Source organism: Manis javanica, chromosome 1 (assembly GCF_040802235.1).
Source record: "Manis javanica isolate MJ-LG chromosome 1, MJ_LKY, whole genome shotgun sequence".
In the NCBI taxonomy this organism is placed as follows: Eukaryota; Metazoa; Chordata; class Mammalia; order Pholidota; family Manidae; genus Manis; species Manis javanica.
The window spans coordinates 164,626,489-164,648,444 of record NC_133156.1 but is presented as its reverse complement, the minus strand read 5'-3'; the positions used below and the strand labels follow the sequence as shown (position 1 = coordinate 164,648,444).

At 43.0% G+C, this 21,956-nt stretch overlaps 1 protein-coding gene across 1 annotated transcript in view; it reads right to left on the bottom strand.

Annotated features, from left to right (window-relative positions):
- Positions 1–21,956, bottom strand: part of SNRNP200 (small nuclear ribonucleoprotein U5 subunit 200) — a 42,582-nt gene that overhangs the window by 10,633 nt on the left and 9,993 nt on the right. The window contains exons 10-28 of the mRNA XM_017660040.3: positions 21,305–21,388; positions 13,663–13,836; positions 13,232–13,369; positions 12,841–12,996; positions 12,132–12,302; positions 6,492–6,685; positions 6,153–6,276; positions 4,961–5,110; positions 4,604–4,714; positions 4,026–4,157; positions 3,674–3,862; positions 3,173–3,370; positions 2,619–2,771; positions 2,426–2,506; positions 2,061–2,144; positions 1,315–1,421; positions 847–965; positions 420–574; positions 140–329 (exon numbers count right to left, since the gene is read on the bottom strand). Coding sequence (XP_017515529.1) covers positions 140–329; positions 420–574; positions 847–965; positions 1,315–1,421; positions 2,061–2,144; positions 2,426–2,506; positions 2,619–2,771; positions 3,173–3,370; positions 3,674–3,862; positions 4,026–4,157; positions 4,604–4,714; positions 4,961–5,110; positions 6,153–6,276; positions 6,492–6,685; positions 12,132–12,302; positions 12,841–12,996; positions 13,232–13,369; positions 13,663–13,836; positions 21,305–21,388 — 2,710 coding nt within the window. The remainder of the gene's footprint in view (positions 1–139; positions 330–419; positions 575–846; positions 966–1,314; positions 1,422–2,060; positions 2,145–2,425; positions 2,507–2,618; positions 2,772–3,172; positions 3,371–3,673; positions 3,863–4,025; positions 4,158–4,603; positions 4,715–4,960; positions 5,111–6,152; positions 6,277–6,491; positions 6,686–12,131; positions 12,303–12,840; positions 12,997–13,231; positions 13,370–13,662; positions 13,837–21,304; positions 21,389–21,956) is intronic.

Sequence of the window (21,956 nt, the reverse complement as noted above, 5' to 3'; positions counted from 1 at the left end):
CTCTGTGCACACTGAAAACCCCAAAGCAGCATGTGGGCCATCTTCCCCAACCAAGCCTGGCCGGGTACAAGGCACAGACATTCTGCTAACTGTGCTGGGAGGACCCGCCCCAAGAGTCCCGCAGCAAGGGGACACTCACAGAGCCAGCGGTCAGATACCACTCGGATGAAGTACTGAGGGGGCAGCGGTTCAAAGACAGGCACGAAGAATGTAATGAGGTGCTCGTCCTGGGCATACTTCGCCTTGAGCAGAAAATACTCATGGTGCAGTATCACCTCACTGTCCACGTCTTCTACCAGAATCCAGAAGGCCTCAGACGAACCATGGACCTGCCAGCACAGCAGTGTGGGAACACAGCCCCTCCAGCTCAGCTCTTGAGATCACCCTGAAACCAGTCCCTGCCCCAAGCAGCGCCTCACCTTCTCATCCCACTGGAAATCGGGAGTGATGGTCAGCTCCACCTTCAGGGTGGAGCGCGTGATCGGCTGCAGGTGCACTGACAACTCCAGCTTGGGGAACAGGTGGACATACTTGTGGATGGTCTTCCCCATCTTTGGCATGCGGATCAGCTCCCCTATGGGGACACAGGAGGAGTCCTGGGGCTGCAGCCAGCCTGCCTGCTACACCCACAGATTCTACTGGGGGTGGGGAGCAGGCTCTTCCCTTTGCTCTCAGTTGAACCCAGAACATTCAGAGTCCCAAGAGCAAGAGCTAACTAGCCTAGTACTTCAGTGGCACTCAAGAAGTGAATGTTCGGTCTTGGGGCACAAGGCCTGGGAAAGGGAAGCATGAAGGTTTAGAAAGGCATCTGCACTCTAAGTACAAGAATGAAAGTTTCCCACGCACCTATCTCATTATGATTCAGGTCATACAGACGCTCAAACGGGAAGTTTTTCTTCTCAATCTTCTTCACTACTTCCTCAGGGAGTTTCCGGAACTGGCGCAGAGGACACATGGACTGCCACCTATCCAGAGCAACAAAACTGTTAGTCTCTTGTTCAAGGCCTGCAATAAAATGCCCTCATCATGGCTTCCAATAGATAAGCCATGACCACACCACACAAGACACAGTCACCAAAGAGAGACATTCAAAACTACGCCAGCAGTGAGACCTGACAGCCAACACTCACCACCACCCTCCTCCCACCCTGCTGCGCCCCAAAGGGCCTTCCCTCCTCCCAACTTTCACCCAGGTGTACATCATTCTTCATGCATCAGGACCAGAGACAGGATGCGCTCCAAGGCTGTCCACCATACCCTTGGTCTGGGGACTCCAATATGGGGTGACCAGCTTCCAGGTCCCTAGGCCCTTACATGCGTTTGTCGATCATCTTGCAGAGGTTCAGGGTCTTGTCTGTAAGCTGTGCCCAACCTCGGTTTAGGACAATTTCAAAGATGGCACGCATCAACCGGCCAGCCGACTGGGGAGAGAGGAGGCATCCCCTGCTAAGTCACCACAATCCCCAAGCCACTGAAGCCACTCTACAGGTGGTTTACTCAGCTTAACCACACCAACTCAAACACAAAGTGGAATTACTCTTTCCTTCTCTCTCTATAGTAGATGCCTGCTGAATGCAGAATAGTCAGAAAAGTGCAGGTCAAGGGCACTGCACATTTTAGCCTAATGCTCACTGCGTGATCGTAAAGGTTTTGGCTCATTTAGCATTTAGTGTTCTAGCAAAAATAGGGTGCCAGTGACCTGCCCTAAAAGGTAAAGACAGAGTGGCTAATAATAAAGCCTCTTGCCCATTTTTGGATTTATTTTGTGTCCAGCAGCCACAGTGGGAAGTCACTCCCTGCAGCGAAGTTGACGCTATGTCTTGTGGATCTCCCCAGGGGATTGACTCCCCAGCACTCACTTTGGACCTTAACTTTCCCATATGCTCAAGATCAGAAAAACAGAGCAGCTGAATCATACATGCATCAACCAACAAGCCAACTGGGGGAAACTCAGCATCCCTTCTCCCTCACTAGCATCAGGCCTGCCTTCTCAGTGACTGCATGTAGGGACTGCAACTGTACAGAACCCCCTGCTCCTGACAGCACAACCCAGGGCTCACCTGTGTAACATACACCATGTCGGCCATCAGTGCAAAGCCTTCTAGTTTCAGCTGCGAGATGAAAGCTTGGAGAAGCACGTTGATCTGGAAAAAAGCAAGGTCAGCCAGGAAGCCAATCAGTAAGCAGTCCAAGAAAGCAAATCACACTTCTGCTCTTGGCATCCATGCCACATAAGATCTTCCACAGCTCTTGATTTACAGACATTAAATAATTGCTACTTCACAGAAAAAGAACATGTGAGAAGGATGCGAGCACTGTGATAACTGAGCAGGTCGCCAGGCATGAACCCAAGCTCAAGGCTCATCTTTTGGAAGATTATGGTAACTATGTGATCCTCACCCCAAGCAGAGAGGGGAGGGCTTACCTTTGCACTGGGTTCCTCAATGCTTTCCTTTACAGGGATGGGCACCCTCTCCAGCAACTTCTGCAGCTCCAGCTTCTCTTCCTGCCACAGGAAGCAAACAGGTCAAGGAAAAGCCAGGTGGCCAAGGAGACGACCATGCAGTGACATGGTGGTGAGTACCAACTCCCCGTCCCAACATGCTGTGTGGACTCACCTCCCTCACAGTGATGTTCTTGAACTCTGAGGATAGCGAGAAGACTCTGAAAAGCTCAATCTCACTCAGGGTGGGCTTCAGCAGCTGGTTGTAGGTCTGTACTGTATCATTGGTGATGTAGTAGTGGCTGGCTATACGGCCCAGTTCTGTCACCTGTGAAGAAGGAAGAGTCAATCCAACACCACTTGATAAACTGCAACCTCTGTGGACAGGAGGTGCCCAAAAGATGAACTAACAGCCACACATGTGCCTGACCCATGCACCAGACGAAAGATGGGCCAAGAAGCTGACCTACATTGAACTGATGCCCCAAAAAGATAGCTAGATTAGCCGCCTCAACTCAAGCTACAGGAAGGAAGCACCATCAGGTTTTCTTACACCATTTCAAAAGTTCCTAGGTCAAAGGGCACAGTCCAATCTCACCTGTTTTTCTACTGTTCCAATCAGTGGGCAATTAGTTAGGCAGTATTCAAATTAAGAAAACACTTTGAAAAACTGTCTCCTGGGGCTACAGTTTTTGCTGAGACCTCTGCTCAATACCTCAGCCCCCTCACCTGGAAGTTGCCTGTCTTCTTGTCATACTTGACCAGATTGTTCTTATCCAACATCAAGGCGGCAGTATGAACCAGATCCAGTCGGCGCTGGTCCAGCAGAGGATCTCCCTTGAGGTCATCATGAGAGATGCCATAGAGGGTTGGGGATCGGAGCATTCGGATATACAGGTAGGCATAGCCTAGCCAGTTCACTGCATCCTATAAGAGACAGCTCCTGAGTCAGCATGGAAAACTGAGGTCCAAATAAAAGCTCCCAGGGATCACTTAGAAATAAATTCCCAACTATACAGATGACTCATTTCTAAGATTTTGGTAACAAGGGGAATCATCAGTCACAGACCCAAGCTTATGAGACTGCTGACCAGTACTGAAGAGGTGGGGCACAGGGTTGGAGAACCCTGATGCTGGTGGCCTACACCTCCACAACAGAGACCATCACAGTCTGGCATTCTGGCCTCTCTAAAGAAGGCAAGAAGCTCCCAGGGCAGAGCCCTCCTCTACCTTTGCATTCTGGACATTCCCCAGCACAATTTCTGCATTGAGCATGTCAGGCAGCTTTGACACCATCTGGCTCTCAATAGGAAGCTGCTGATTGAGGAGGGACAAGTAGTACTGCAGCTCGCCATGAGACGTGATGAGTATGCCTTCGCCCTTGGTGTCATACTGGGGTCTCCCAGCTCGTCCCAGCATCTAGGTCAGAGACAGCACATCAAGAGCGATACGGGCACAGAATTTCAGGGCTTGATTCCAGACTTTACAGAATTTCACCTTCTGTCTGCCATCTTTCCAGCACCCTTGCCTTTTATACATGGGGTACTTTTCCCAGCTGAGAATAAGAACAAAGGCTCTGTACCTGCAGAATGTCCAGGGCCCCAAGTTCTGTCCAGCGCCCCTTCTCTGGACTGTACACCTGGGTGCCTTTGATGATGACTGTATGTGCGGGGAGATTCACACCCCAAGCCAGAGTTGCGGTGGAAACTAAAACCTACGGAAGCAAGGTAGTAAGAAAAATAAATGTTACTACCAGAGGGTCAATATCCCCAACTTGTCTAGGCAACTGGTCTCAGAGCTTCCAGCAGGACTGAGATGGATCCTGAGGTTAATAGACAATTAGAAATACTAAAACTACAGGCTATCCTGAGAGGGAATGAACGAGGTCTTTTCCTTATGAGGCCTTATTTGGCAATGACTGGAGTCACCAACAGACTTGGTCTGTTACACTTCTCAGACACTTTCCTAAACTCACTCATCTTCCCTCATGCAGTATGTGAAGAACTGGGAGAGATGGCATGAAGTTGTATTTACTGTATCTACCACAACCCTCTGGACCTGGGATGCCTGAGCCAGAAACAATGAAGTACCAGGTGTAAACATAGGGAACAACTTTTGACATTTTGGGTCTTCTATTGCTTGCTCTTTGCCTGCCCTCACCTGAATGTGTTTATCGGCAAAAAGATCCTCTACAAGTGTCCTGTCAACTCTGGTCATGCCTGCATGATGAATAGCAAAGCCATAGGGCAGAAGATCCTTCAGCTCCAGGTTCTGTAAACAGAAAAGGAACAGGTGATGAGATGAGCCTTCCTATGGAAACTCCCAGATTACCAAGTATACCCTTCACACATAATGCTCTTCCTGCCCCTTACCTATTTCACATAACCACATCCAGACAGTTGACCTTAACCAGTGTTCACCATTAGCAGCAAGATGCAGTCCTAGAGGACTGTCTGGACAACCTCAGAATGAGCCAGTTACCAGGTAGGAATGAGAGCGGGGCCTGTCTCTCCTCACCTTGCACTGCTCAGCTTCAGTCCGAAGGACTTCTGTGGAGGCTGAGCCCTCTCTCAGAAACAGACCCAGAGTGTCCTTCTCTAGGCACATGTCCCGGATGGCTCTGGCTGTCTTCCCAGTTTCCTTCCGGGAATGGACAAACACCAGCACCTAAGCAGAAACCATGATTTGCCACAGTCAAGAGACACAGCTCCCACAGTGGCTCCCACAGCCCTGGGCACCAGCAGCAGGAAGCAGGGGCTGCCCTGTTACTGGCCAGAGGCCAAGGTCTTAAAGGGCGGCAGTGGCAGGAACATACATGGGCTCAGAAGCCAAGACGGTACAATGACACAGTCCTATGACTGGGAAACTGACTTTTAGCAACTTATCTTTAATGAAAACTTTAGACATCATATGGATGCAAATTCATGAATCCCAAGAATTTGTGTTCAGGTACATGACAAGATTCTAAGCTACCTGAAGAATGTGTCCACAGAATAGCAACTAAAGCATTATATGAACTAATGGGTACTTGGCCTTGATAAAAAGACTTATGAGACTAGCACCATTTTGTAGAAAATGAAGTCTTCCAAGTATTTAGTGCCAAAAAAAGATTTGTCTCTTCATCTAAATTAGTATGCTTTTTATCAGACAAAAATTCTTAGACTTCTTTTTATCACTTTCCCTTAGTTTTGCTTTGGTTAATATAGCTAAACCCAAGGTTTAATTAAATTTAAAAAATGTATTTTCTAGTAAAATGTCCTCTTTGACTAGCTTTCATTTTTCACCTTTATTTTTACTGTGTTTGTATTATTTATTGTAGGACACCCAAATCTTTTATGGAAGGACCCTTGATAATGTAAATAGCCAATTACCTGCATCTGAGTGTTTCTTTTTTTGGGGAGTTTACAAATTCAATTTCTTTAATAGCTATAGGACCATTCAGGTTGTCTAGTTCATGGAGGCCGAGTCTTGGTAGTTGGTGGTTTTTAAGAAACTGGCCCATTTCTTCTAGGTGGTCAAATTTATGTCTAGACTTGTTTGTAGTATTCTTTTATTATCCTTTCAAGGGACACAGATTGTGTAATAATATCCTATTTCATCCCTGATACTGACAACTGGCACTGTGTCCTATCTTTGGCAATCCTGCCTATCGATAGGTCAAAAATTCAAAAGAACAGAGTTCAACAGTAACAAGAAACCACAGACAGACCTGATTTTTTCCAGCATGTTCCATGATTTTCTCATAAACTATTTCATTCATGATCTGAAAACGCTTGATTGCTTTTTTCTCTGTGATACCCACGTAAGTCTGTTCCAGAGGCACTGGACGGAAGCTAGAAGTTCAACAATTACACAAAATGAGGCTTTTAGCCAGAATACTGAAGAAACAAACAGTTCTTTCCACTCCGGGGAGCAAAACATTTTTTGGACTCACATCATACTAAAACCCAGAGGCCCTTCTAAAACTCAATCCAATAGAGCTTCCTGGAAAAGGGAAAGGACAGCAGGAAGGTCACCCTGGTTAAACTTCTCCTAGTCTTTCTTATACCTGTTGTCAAAGTAGAAGAGGCCCTTGGCAGGATCAACACGCAAAAAGGTGGCCACATCTTCATAGTTAGGGAGGGTGGCGCTAAGACCGATGAGTCGCACATCCTCTTGGGTCATCTCAATGTTTCGGATGGCCCTGGCTACCAAAGCTTCTAAAACAGGACCTCTGTCATCGTGGAGAAGGTGGATCTCATCCTAGGAAGAGGAGGGCAGCATATTACCTCTAAGACTAAAGAAATGTAGCCCCTTTTCCTGGGAGTAGTCCCACTTTGTAGGTACATACCTAGTAAGTCAAATTCAGACAAGAAACACCAAGCCAGAGAAACCCAAAGGATGGGACAATATACACCATGAACTATCCCAGGAAATACCATGCTCTGACCATGAGCTGCTTTATTACAGTTCAGTGAAACACAACACTTTCTGGAAAGAAAATCTGGAACTTCAGGTAATGAGTTAAATGAAGCTTTGGATCAGACCTTATTTACATCAAGTAAGGCTTCACCTTTTCACAGTTTTCCTGACCAAGCAAAGATACCAGGCACCCCAGAGGGGTTTATGTAGCCTAAACCAGTGCTTCTCAAATCTCAGCCTGCAAATGCAGCAGGGAGGGATTTGATTAAAATGTAGATTGTATACCAGTAGGTGTGGGGTGGGACCATGGACTCTGCATTTCTAACTGGATTTTGAATAGCAAGGCTCAGAGGGTGGCAAGCTTTTTCTTAAAGAGCCAAAAAGTCAGTATTTTAGGCTTGTGGGCCATACAGTCCCCGTATAAATACTCAATTCTGTTCCTGTAGCACAAAAGCAGCTGTAAACAAACGGGAATTGGCTATATTCCAGTGAAGTGAAAACCAGCAGCCACAGATGGACAACCCCTGCTCTAGAACACTGAAAATCAACCTGTGAAGTCTGCTGTCTGCTTTCCCTCACAACTTATAAAGAAACTACCTTGAGACAGTCATTCCTCCCCAGGTGCTTTGGCGCATATGGATACATATCCTGACTCCTTATTCATTCCCTCTGAGAATAGACTATTTATTTATAAAAGCCTTTAATGCTCTGGGAAGTAACAATTCGTCTGTTTTTAAACTTATTTCTAAGTATTTCATACATAAAAATGTCAGGCATGCGGCGGGGGCTCAGCGCGGAGGGCCAGGCATCGCGGGAAAGCGGGGTAAGCGGGGTCGGCGTCCGGGTGCCCAGGCGGCGGCGACCACCCCAGCGGGCAGCGGGCGCGAGCAGCGGGGGGTGGCCTGCGGGCGGCGCATCTGCTCGGGTGGCACCCCCGCCCCTCCGTCTGGGTCCCTTCCTGACAGCGCGCGAGCCGCGGGTTCAAGGACCTGGGGAGGCGGCCGGAGTCCCGAGTCCCAACTTCCTCGGGTGGAAACGTTCCGAGGCAGAAGGAGGGCACCCAGCCCTCCGAGCGGGGAATGCGTGGGGCTGGACTGAAGTAACAGACGCGGCGCACCTTGGTGCCCCGCTGGTCGCTGCCCGCCCCTGGCAACGGGCGTACGCGTGCAGGCCAACACTTGGCGGCGTGCAGGGTGCCCTCCCGGGGACTCGCCCCATTGCTCACGCGGATGAGTTCCCCCTATGGAGGACAGGGGTCCGTACGTGCTGAGAACAGGACTAATAGCTGATTAGACATTACAGAAGAAAAGATTGGTAAACGTGAAGAAACAGCAATAGAACTGCAAAATGAAACTGTAAAAAGAGAAAAAAACTAAAGGAAAAAATGAACAGAGCATCAGTGAACTGTGGGCAATTTCAAGCAGCCCAAGGAGATGGTGAAAAAACTTTGGGAAGCCACGGAATGAAGCAAAATAGAACATAATTTGAAACAATCGGATGAAAAAAGGCAGAAAATACTAATACAACTAAACCAGAAAAAGGAAAAATAAGAAACCTAGAGATATGGCACCACGACCACAATCAAGGTAGAGAATATTTCTGCCAACCAGGAAGATTCCCTATGTCAGTTCTCAGTCTCTTCCCCCTAGCTCTTGGCCCCCCAGTCATGGCTGATGTGAATTCTATAATGAAACTTTTACTTTTTCTTGACTTTTGAATAATTTGAATCATATAGTATGTATGCCTTTTTTCACCCACAAAATTATCTTGAAATCCATTCATGGTGAATATCAATGGTTCATTTCATTTCATTCCTGAGTACCACTCTACTATGGATATACCACAATTTGGTTATCAATTCATCTGTTAATGAACATAAATAGAGCTGCTATGAAAATTCATGTAAATATCTGTGTAGGTATATATTTCCATTTATCCTAGATGAGTGGAATTTTTGGTCCTATGATATGTATATGTTTAACTTTGTAAGACACTGTCATGCAATTATCTCACCAGTAATATATGAAAGTTCTAGTTGCTTCACATTGTCACCAAGATTTTATACCAGTATGCATGGAGACATAAAGAACTTCCTATAAAGTTGTAAATTACCAAAATTGGTGGACAAAAAAATAGGAAACCTGAAAAAACTAATAATCATACAAAATATTGAAAGAGTAATCAAAGGTCAACCCCACCCTTCAAAGATATATGAGGATCAAAAAGTTGTACTAGTATTCAATTAAACTATCAAAGAATAGATAATTCCCATCTACCGTTCAATGGGAACAAAAAAAAAAGATGGCAGGTCATTTTATGAGGCTAGCACAAGGCTGATACCAACATTATCTAAGGATAACACAAAGAAAAATAGCTGTAATTCAGTACCACTATAATCAAGGAAGTAAAAATCTTAAGTATGATTTTTAAAAAAACAATACCTCATGATCAAGATGAAGTTGTACCAGGAAAGGGAGAAGCTTCAACATTAGGAAAATCTAGCAATATTTTATTAACAAAGAATAAAAGCATGTGGTTTTATTGTGTACAGAAAGCATTTAATAAATTTTCAACTCCTATTCTTGACTTTAAAACATACACATACAACATGTATACACATTCTTAGTAAACTGAACAGAGGAAATTTCTCTGGGAAGTGTATATAACTAGAAAGTCCAAGAGAATCGACTGGTGCTATTTGAACCAATTTGAGAGTTCAGCACGGTGATTAAACACACAAGGTTAACACTAAAACCAATACCTTCTCTACATACCAGCAGTAGCTAACTAAAAAATAAAATGAAAAAAATAAAATTTTCATAATAGATCCATATATATTCTAGAAGTAGAACCAACAGAAATGAACCAGACCTTTATGAGAAAAATCTATAAAACTTTATTGTAAAACATTATTTCAAATCTCAGCCTCTTAAACTGTATGTGTTTCCTTTGTAACCTATTAAAAAAAAACCGCATTAAAAAAAGCCATATTCTTAAAAAAAAAAATGTCAGGCAGCTAAGCATACATGAGCAGGTCCTGCCCTGTCTTGGACAAGGTCCTCCCTGTTCCCACCTACCTACCCCTTATTGCCAGATGGCAGACTGTCCCCCCAAACCCCACCTGTTTATGGTTTAGTCTCCTCCCTTATTAGGGCCTAGGACATGTAAAATGACCAACAGAACTTCCACTAGACCACCACCTTGGGTTGGCACCAGAGCACTAAGACCCAGAAGGTGATCCAGAGTGACCTCAGGACTCATTACACCCTAAACTGCAGAGAAGGCACATAGTGGATCTGTGGCATCTTGCTGCACTGATGGACAGTGACTGCATTGGGGTATGGGTGGGGACTTGATAATACGGGTAAATGTAGTAACCACATTGTTTTTTCATGTGAAACCTTCATAAGAGTGCATATCAATCATAACTTAATAAAAAAATTTAAAAAAAATTTTACATTGTGGTTTTGTACCTCCACCCCAAGCCCCACCACTCGTTTCTGCTTAGGTACTTCTGGGTGGACTGCTGTGCCCAAGGAAGGTTATATAACCTGAAATCATCAATTAACATGTCAATTAAATAACCTAAGATGCAGGGAGGGACTTTCCACCATTTTAAAAACCAACCCTAACCCTAATGGAGCGCTGCTTCTGGTTTCCAGACAACCTGCTCTCTGCCCTTCTTCAGAGTGTACTTATGCTTTGCTTGATAAATTCCTGCCGTTTTAAAACTGTCCTACGTCTGTCTCTTGATTGAATTTTCCTTCAAAAAGACAAGAATCTGGGAAACAACACATTCCACTGGTAACAAAAAGACTTTTTTAAAATTCCAGCATATACTACAAAGCTATAAAAATCAAAACGGTATGTTACTGCCATAAAAATAGATATAGATCAATGGAACAGAAGAGAAAGTCCAGAAATAAACCCCCACTTATCTAGTCACTTAATCTATGAAAAATGAAGCAAGAATATACAAAGCAGAAAAGACAGCTTCTTCAATAAATGGCGTTAGGAAAACTGGACAGCTACATGCAAAAGAATGAAACTAGATCATCTTCTTACAATGTATACAAAAATAAACTCAGTTTGGATTGAAGACCAAAATGTGAGACCTGAAACCATAAAACTCCTAAAAGAAGATACAGGCAGCAAACTCTTAGACAGCGGCCTTAGCTATTTTTTTCTGGATCATCTCCCCAGACAAGGAAAATAAAGCAAAAAATGAACAAGTGGGACTACATCAAACTAAAAAGCTTCTGCACAGCAAAGGACACCATCAACAAAATGAAAAGGCAATCTACTGAATGTGAGAATACATTCCCAAATGACAAATCCAGTAAGGGGTTAATATTCAAAATATATAAAGAACTCATACAACTCAACACCAAAAAACCCAATCTGATTAAAAGGACAGAGGACCTGAATACTCACAAGATATATAGCTGGCCAAGAGACAAATGAAGATGCTCAACATCACTAATAATCAGGGAAATGCAAACCAAAACCATAATGAGATAATACCTCATACCATCAAAATACTATAAAAAATACAAGAAAGTAAGTGTTGATAAGAAAGTGGAGAAAAGGGAACCCTTGTACATTGTTGGTGGGAATGTAACCTGGTACATCCACTATGGAAAAGAGTATGGAGCTTCTTCAAAAAATTAGAACAGAAAACCCATGTAATCCAGTAATTCCACTCACACTACTTGAAGAAAATACTAATTTGAAAAGATACACGCACACCTATATTTACTGCAGCATTCGTTACAACAGCCAAGATATGGAGGCAACCAGTGTCCACTGACAGATAAACATGTGGCTATAGACAGATAAAGATGTGGTATATAGACACAATGTAATATGGCACAGCCATTTAAATAATGAAATCTTTGAAATCTTGCCATTTGTGACAACACAGATGGATCTAAAGGCTATGCTAAACAAAATAAGTCAGAAAGAGAAAGATAAACACAATACAATTTGAGAGAACAGACTGGTGGTTGCTACAGAGGTGGGGAATTGGAGGATCAGAGAAATAGGTGAAAGGAATAAAGCACTACAAATTTCCAAAAAACAGCAACATAATAATGATATAGAAATCACTATTCACCCACTAGGAAATTTTTCAGTTAAGTGAGATCTCATTTAATGGTTAACAGCAATGCTGACAACAGCTGTCATTACAAAGGTTTGTGACTAGAGAAGGGCCCTGAGGAGACCCTTAGCAGTAGCCTCTTCAACCAGACCCAGCCCCTCCACTCCCACCAGTGTCCCGGCTCACCAGAATGATGAGCCGCACAAGCTGGGTGTAGGTGCGCTCCCCACCCTTGCGGGTAATGATGTCCCACTTCTCGGGGGTGCAGACAATGATCTGGGTGGCACTGATCTCCTCCTTGCACAGCTGGTGGTCACCAGTCAGTTCTGCAACAGTAATACCGTACGTGGCCAGGCGCTGTGGGAGGAAAGACACGTCAAGGCAGGAATGCCTGAATGGACCTTGACACCACACTCCTGTTTGGAAGGTCTCAGCACAGGGTATCGGAAGTAGGTATCCACCCACTGGGGGAGTATCAGGTGAACAAGTCCAAGTTTATACTAGCAAATGAAGCCAAGGATGTCTAGGAGCTCTGCACACAAGAGCAGGAAATGGGAACATGTAGATAACAGGACCTGAAATAACACCATTAGATCGATTGTCAACTACGTCCATATAAGGGTTTTATAAATCTTCCAATAATGCAAACAACAACTGTAGAAAACTGCTATGGAGAGGATGAAAGAAGGATGCAAGGAGTACAACAGATCTAGCACATTCTTTTTTCAGAAACACTCTGTACCTGAGTCAAGTTCCACCTCTGAAGTGGAAAAGAAACACCACATGAGGCATTTCACAGATGTCCCAAAACAACCAGCAGAGATGTACCAGGCTTCTTCCCAATACACTGACAGCTGCACCAAGTACCTTCTGCAGGGGAGTTCCACCCCCTTACCTTTCCAAAACTGCCCACCATCTCCTGCACCAAAGACCGCATGGGAGCGATGTAGATAATCTTGAAGTCATCCACGTTGATAGTGCCATCCATGTTAATGTGCTTTCCTATCTCTCGGAGCATGCACATCAGGGCCACATTGGTCTTACCAGCACCCTAAGACAGAGATCAAGGGTGAGGAGGCCTGTTGAGCTGGGTGTGCTCACTGCCCTAATATCCACAGGATTATCACCAAAATAGAGAGTGGACTGTTTCCTGGAAATTTTATCCCACCATTTATTGTCTCTTCCATCAAAAAATAAGAATTGGGGGATATGGGGGGAGAGGAACAATGTCGCCACCCAAAATATCACCACATCCCACAAGCAGCAGCAGCCGGGGCAGAGCTTACAGTAGGAGCACACAGCAGCAGGTTCTCATCCGTCTCCAGAGCAGCACGGTAGAGTTTACTCTGGATACGATTCAGTGTTTTGAAGCCCTCAAATCCAGCCTGGGCATACTTAGGCAGCTTCTCCACTGGAAGCAGTTGCTAGGAGGAGGAAATGTCATTTGTGTCACATTGGCAGCACCCTTGAGCATGTGGTGTTTTGTATGACTGCCAGGATAGCACTTCCTGGCAACCTGCCTGCATAATTCTGCACTGAAGGCCAAACCAGGGAGATCAATACTGTTCCCTGGGCATGAAAAACAAATGGGAAAACTGAGGCAGCTTCCACTTCTCGAATACACTATGACATAAGGCGACATTTTGGTGGACTGATTGGAATCCAAACTGGACGGGAGGTGAATTGAGTAGAAAACTAAGAAAAGCAATTTACTCACTTCCTCTGAGCCGAAGGGCTTTGGCTTCAGGGCAGGCACATGCACCTCTTCATAGCCCTTACGCTGGCGACGGAAGGAACCATCAGGAAGCTGACAGCGTTTATTGGCCATGAAGTGGCTCCCCTGGGTAAAAACTAGGTCCTCCAAGTCCAGGACCTGCCGTGGAGCCAGTGCCTGGGATTAAGACAATCAAAAACACAAAGCAGGACAAGCGATAAAAAGATTCAAGATGGCAGCATGAGAGGTGAGACAGGAACTCCTCCCAAAACCACATATAATACGAAAATACACTTAACACAACTAATCCTAAAAAGGCAACAGGAAAGAAGGCTGCACCAGACTGCACACAACAGGAAAACAGCCCACGAAACAGGGTAACATACCAAAACCTTAATCTGGCGGGACCCAAGTCCTTCCCCCACCCCGGCTCACCAGCAGGAATCAGAGAAATGGAGCAGGGAGTGGGGTGGAAACCTAGGACTGCTGAACACCCAGCCCTGGAGATCTTTTTTGGGAGCACAAACCTACATTGCATGGTGCTCTGGAGATTAGTGGGGTTAGAAAGCTAAGACAGGTGGAATACTTGAGACTGAGATTCCAGCCGTTTGTGGAAGACAGATATCCATATCCAGCTGCTCTGGGATAAAGGAAAGGCAGGTGCTCTGAGAGGCTTCCTAGCAGCGAGAGGGCTGCTGAAGGGACAGGGTTTGCACAGAGCTTGCTGTGTGGGAGAAGGGATAGTGGACAAGGTTGTCTCGGCGTACTCTACCCAGCAGGTTGGGAACTTTCAGGAGCTTCAGGTGCTCCATACACCTGGCTACTCAGGTGCAAGGGCCCCCACTGTTAAAGGGAGCCTACTGCACCTTCCTCCTGGCCTACCGGCACCTGCTCGCAAACTGGCAGTCACTGCGCTGGCGTCAGGCCAGCCAGAGGGAGGCTGCGCCTATGACAGCTACAGATGCAAAGCAGAGGCTTACACGTCTGTGCTCAGCCCACTGGCTCTGACACTAGAGACAGGTACTGAAGCCAGAAAGCAGGGAACAGCTCTTTCCTCTCCCCAGGCACCAGCTCCGCTCTCCTGCAAGCCCTGACCTCACTCTTGGGGCTGAGCAGCTCCAGAGAGTAGATCTTCTGGGCACTAGAGGGCACCACATACAAATATGAAACATCAAAGGAACATGGTTCACACCAAAATCTCACAAACCCCAGAAAAATGGACAAATGAAATTGAACTCACCAATCTTCCTGAAAGAGAATTCAAAATAAAAATCATAAACATGCTAATGGAGGTACAGAAAAATATTCAAGAACTCTGGGACAGTACTGCAAAGGACACCATCAGCAGAACAAAAAGGCATCCTACAGTATGGGAGAATGTATTTGTAAATGACATATCCGAAAAGGGGTTAATATCCAAAATATATAAAGAACTTAAATGCCTCAACACCCAAAAAGCAAATAACCTGATTAACAAATGGGCAGAGGATATGAAGAGAGTTCTCCAAAGAAGAAATTCAGATGGCCAACAAATACATGAAAAGATGCTCCACATCACTAATCATCAGGGAAATACAAATTAAAACCACAATGAGATATCACCTCACAGCAGTAAGGATGGCCACCATCCAAAAGACTAAGAACAACAAATGCTGGCAAGGATGAAGAGAAAGGGGAACCCTCCTACACTGCTGGTGGGAATGTAAGCTAGTTCAACCATTGTGGAAAGCAATATGGAGGTTCCTCAAAAAACTAAAAATAGAAACACCATTTGACCTGGGAATCCCACTCCTTGGAATTTACCCAAAGAATACAACTTCTCAGATTCAACAACCAAGATACGGAAGCAACCTAAGTGTCCATCAGTAGATGAATGGATAAAGAAGATGTGGTACATATACACAATGGAATACTATTCATCCATAAGAAAGAAACAAATCCTATCGTTTGCAACAACATGGATGGATCTGGAGGACATTAGGCTCATCGAAATAAGCCAGGCGGAGAAAGACAAGTGCCAAATGATATCCTTCATTTGTGAAGTATAACAATGAAGCAAAACTGAAGGAACAAAATAGAAGCAGACTCAGAGACTCCAAGAATGAACTAGTGGTAACCAAGGGGAGGGGTGTGGGAGGGCAGGTGGGAAGGGAGAGAGAAGGGAATTGAGGGGTATTATGTTTAGTCCACATGGTGTGGAAGATCATGGAGACAACAGTGTAGCACAGAGCAGGCACATAGTGAATCTGTGGCATCTTGCTACACTGATGGACAGTGACTGCATTGGGGTATGGGTGGGGACTTGATAATATAGGTGAATGTAGTAACTACATTGTTTTTTCATGTGAAGCCTTAATCATAGTGTATATCAATAATACCTTAATAAAAAATTTAAAAAACACAACAAAACACAGGGACAAATTTAGGACAGAGATTCAATCATTAAGAAATTCCATATCTGCAATGCAACATAAAATGGAGAGATTTAAAAGCAGATTAGATGTAGTAGAAGAGATGGTAAATGGGACAGAAATTAGAGAAGAGGAATATAAAGAACCTGAGGCACAGAGAGAAAAAAGGATCTCTAAGAATGAAAGAATATTGAGAGAATAGTGTGATCAATCCAAACGGAACAATATATGCATTATAAGGGTCCCAGAAAAAGAAGAGAGAGCAAAAGGGAGGATACAAAGTGTCATTGAGTAGATAATTGCTGAAAACTTCCCCAGTCTGGAGAAAGAGACAGTCTCTCAGGCCATGCAGGTGCACAGATCCCCCAACACAAGGACCTAAGGAGGACAACACCAAGACATATAATAATTAAAATGGCAAAGATTAAGGATAAGGACAGACACCTAAAAGCACCTAGAGAGAGAAAAAAGATTACATACAAAGGAAAACCCATCAGGCTATCTATCATCAGACTTCTCAACAAAAACCTTCCAGGCAAGAAAACAGTGGCATGATATATTTAATGCAATGAAGCAGAAGGGCCTCGGAACAAGAATACTCTACCTGGCAAGGTTATCATTTAAATTTGAAGGAGGGATTAAACAATTTCCAGATAGGCAAAAGCTGAGAGAATTTACCTCCTACAAACCACCTCTACAGTGCATTTTGGAGGGACTGCTATAGATGGAAGTATTCCTAAGGCTAAATAGATGTCACCAGGGGAAATAAAACCACAGCAAAGTAGAACGATTAATTATTTAACAGATGCAAAATCAACTCAATTACCCCCAAAGTCAATCAAGGGATAGACAAGGAGTGAAGCATATGATACCTAATATATAAAGAATAGAGGAGGAGGAAAAAGGAAAAAAAAAACAAACTTTAGGTTGTGTTTGTAATAGCATACTAAGTGAGTTAAATCAGACTGTTAGATAGTAAGGGAATTACCCTTGAAACTTTGGTAACCACGAATCTAAAGCCTGCAATGGCAGAAAGTACTTACCTATCGATAATCACCCTAAATGTAAATGGTCTGAATGCACCAATCAAAAGACACAGTCACTGAATGGATAAAAAAAATAAGACCCATCTATATGCTGCCTACAAGAGACTCACTTCAAACCCAAAGACATACACAGACTGAAAGTGAAGGGATGGAAAAAGATATTTCATGCAATAGGGAGAAAAAAGCAGGAGTGGCAGTACTTGTATCAGACAAAATAGACTTCAAAACAATAAAATCACAAGAGACAAAGAAGGACATTACATAATGAAAAAAGGGTCAGTCCAACAAGAGGATAGAACTATTATAAATATCTATGCACCCAACACAGGATTACCTACATATGTGAAACAACACCTAACAAAATTAAGAGGGGAAATAGAATACAATGCGTTCATTTTAGGAGACTTCAACACACCACTCACTCCAAAGGACAGATCAACCAGACAGAAATTAAGTATGGACACAGAGGCACTGAACAATGTATTAGAACAGATGAACCTAACGGACATCTACAGAATACTCCATCCAAAAGCAACAGGATACACATTCTTCTCAAGTGCACATGGAACATTTTCAAGAATAGATCATATATTAGGCCACAAAAACAGCCTCAGTAAATTAAAAAAGATTGAGAATTATACCAACCAGCTTCTCTGATCACAAAGGTATGAAACTAGAAATAAATTATACAAAGAAAATGAAAAAGCCCACAAACACATGGGGGCTTAATAACATGCTCCTAAATAATCAATAGATCAATGGCCAAATAAAACAGAGATCAAGCAATAAATGGAAACAAATGACAACAATAATTCAACAGCACAAAATCTGTGGGATGCAGTGAAGGCCGTGCTAAGAAGGAAGTATGCTGCAATACAGGCCTACCTCAGGAAAGAAGAACAATCCCAAATGAACAGTCTAAACTCACAATTAATGAAACTAGAAAAGGAAGAACAAATGAGGCTCGAAGTCAGTAGAAGCAGGGACATAATAAAGATTGGAGCATAAATAAATAAAATTGAGAAAAATAAAACAACAGAAAGAATCAATGAAAGCAGGAGCTGGTTCTTTGAGAAAATAAATAAAATAGATAAACCCCTAGCTAGACTTATCAAACAAAAAAGAGTCTACACACATAAACAGAATCAGAAATGAGAAAGGAAAAATCACTATGGATACCACAGAAATACAAAGAATTATGAGAGAATACTATGAAAAATCATATGGTTAACAAACTGTTAACATAAAAGAAATGCACTACTTTCTAGAAAAATATAACCTTCCAAGGCTGACTCAGGAAGAAAAAGAAAATCTCAATAGACAAATTACCAACAAAAAATTGAATTGGTAATCAAAAAACTACCTAAGAACAAAACTCCTGGACCAGATGGTTTCACTGCTGACTTTTATCAAACATTTAGTGAAGGCCTAATACCCATCCTCCTTAAATTTTTCCAAAAAGTAGAAGATGAGGGAATACTCCCAAACTCATTCTACAAGGCCAACATCACTCTAACATGAAAACAAGGCAAAGACACCACAAAAAAAGAAACTGACAGACCAATATCCCTGATGAACATAGATGCAAAAATACTCAACAGAATATTAGCAAACCGAATTCAAAAATACATCAAAAAGATCATCCATCATGATGAAATGGGATTCATCCTAGGGATGAAAGGATGGTATGACATTTGAAAATCCATCAACATCATCCACCACATCAACAAAAAGAAGGACAAAAACCACATGATTATCTCCATAGATGTGGAAAAAGCATTTGACAAAATTCAACATCCATTCATGGTAAAAACTCTCAACAAAATGGGTATAGACGGCAAGTACCTCAATATAATAAAGGCCATATATGATAAACCCACAGCCAGCATTATACTTAACAGTGAGAAGCTGAAAGCTTTGCCTTTAAGAACAGGAACAAGACAAGGATGCCCACTCTCCCCACTTTTATTCAATATAGTACTAGAGGTCCTAGCCATGGCAATTTGACAACACAAAGAAATAAAAGGCATCCAGATTGGTAAGGTAGAAGTCAAACTGTCCCTGTTTGCAGATGACATGATATTATATATAAAAAACCCTAAAGACTCCACTCCAAAATTACTAGAACTTATATCGGAATTCAGCAAAGTTGTGGGATACAAAATTAAAACACAGAAATTTGTTGCATTCCTATACACTAATGATGAACTAGCAGAAAGAGAAGTCAGAAAAACAATTCCGTTCACAATTGCAACAAAAAGAATAAAATACCTAGGAATAAACCTAACTAAGGAAGTGAAAGACCTATACTCTGAAAACTACAAGACACTCATGAGAGAAATTAAAGAAGATACCAATAAATGGAAACATATTCTGTGCTCGTGGTTAGGAAGAATTAATATTGTCAAAATGGCCATCCTGCCTGAAGCAATCTACAGATTCAATGCAATCCCTATCAAGATACCAATAGCATTCTTCAATGAACTAGAGCAAATAGTTCTAAAATTCATATGGAACCACAATAGGCCTGGAATAACCAAAGCAATCCTGAGAAGGAAGAATAAAGCAGGGAGAATTACACTCCCTGACTTCAAGCTCTACTACAAAGCCACAGTAATCAAGACAATTTGGTACTGACATAAGAACAGACCCACAGACCAGTGGAACAGAACAGGAAGTCCAGATATTAACCCAAGCATATATGGTCAATTAATATACAATAAAGGAGTCATGGATAGACAATGGGGAAATGACAACCTCTTTAACAGCTGGTGTTGGCAAAACTGGACAGCTACATGTAAGGGAATGAAGCTGGATCATTGTCTAACACCATACACAAAAGTAAATTCAAAATGGATCAAAGACCTGAATGTAAGTCATGAAACCATAAAACTCTTAGGAAAATACATAGGCAAAAATCTCTTGGACATAAACATGAGCAACTTCATCATCAACATATCTCCCCAGGCAAGGGAAACAAAAGCAAAAATGAACAAGTGGGACTATATCAAGCTGAAAAGCTTCTGTAAACAAAGGACACCATCAATAGAACAAAAAGTCATCCTACAGTATGGGAGAATATATTCACAAATGACATATCTGATAAAGGGTTGACATCCAAAATATATAATGAGCTCATATACCTCAACAAACAAAAAGCAAATAAGCCAATTAAAAAATGGGCAGAGGAGCTGAACAGACAGTTCTCCAAAGAAGAAATTCAGATGGCCAACAGACACATGAAAAGATGCTCCACATTGCTTATCATCAGAGAAATGCAAATTAAAACCACAATGAGATATCACCTCACACCAGTAAGGATGGCCACCATCCAAAAGACAAACAACAACAAATGTTGGGGAGGATGTGGAGAAAGGGGAACCATCCTACACTGCTGGGGGGAATGTAAACTAGTTCAACCACTATGGAAAGCAGTATGGAGGTTCCTCAAAAAACTCAAAATAGAAATACCATTTGACCCAGGAATTCCACTTCTAGGGAATTTTGGTAAGAATGCAGCAGCCCAGTTACAAAAAGGCATATGTACCATGTTTATCGCAGCACTATTTACAATATTCAAGAAATGGAAGCAACCTAATAGATGAATGGATAAAGATGTGGTACATATACACAATGGAATAGTAGTCAGCCATAAGAAGAAAACAAATCCTACCATTTACAATGACATGGATGGAGCTAGAGGGTATTATGCTCAGTGAAATAAGTCAGGCGGAGAAAGACAAGTATCAAATGATTTCACTCATCTGTGGAGTATAAGAATTAAGAAAAAACTGAAGGAACAAAACAGCAGCAGACTCACAGAACCCAAGAATGGACTAACAGTTGCCAAAGGGAAAGGGATTGGAGGGGGGAGTTGGGAAGGGAGGGATAAGGAGAAAAAGGGGCATTACGATTAGCACACATAATGTAGTGGGGGGGGCACAGGGAAGACAGTATAGCACAGAGAAGACAAGTAGTGACTCTATAGCATCTTACTACGCTGATGGACAGTGACTGTAATGGGGTATGTGGTGGCGACTTGATAATGGGGGGAATTTGGTAACCACAATGTTGCTCGTGTAATTGTATATTAATGATACCAAAACAAACAAAAACACAAAGGAAGGGAACAAGCTGAGCAAACAAGTTTTCCATCCATCACAGACTTGGAAATGACCCAACATCTACCTCTCCGCCCTGGTCCAGATCCATGGTTTCGAGATCTGTGTCCATTCGAGACTGCCGTACTCGCTCCCGCCGGGACCTTTCCTCCTGTAACAGGAAGGTAGGTAACAGGAGTAAGTGATTCCCCATCATGCCAGACTCTTGTCTTTCTCAGTGCCTACTTAGCTGGTGTTTGCCTCACGGGTGCTGACAAGTAAGTCCTAAAACAGAAAGATGACCCTCTATGTTCAGACACTTGCTGTGGGGGCCAGCAGAACAATGAAAACAAGCCAACAGCATTAAAGGGACAATGCACAGTGCAGGAACTTCAAAAGGAGATGGTCAACAATTCAGCATCAAGGGCCATCCCTGAAGGGTAGGAGTGTGGGCTCTGTGTTCAGAAAACGTGTTCTGTTCCTATATTTTCCGTAGATAACATGACTGCTTGTGTAAACAAGCAGTAAAGGGCTTATGGGGCTGGTGAAGACAATAGCAGGCCAGTGATCTCCTGACCACACCAGTGTGAATGTGCTGACTAACTTGTACCACTGACAAACCTCAAAAAATTTAGAGAATTACTTTACCTCTTCAATTTCTCCTTTTAATAGGAATTAGCTTTTTACTGAAAATTTCTAACTAATGTCTCTTTTGCAGAGCAAACACCCCCAAGCTAAGG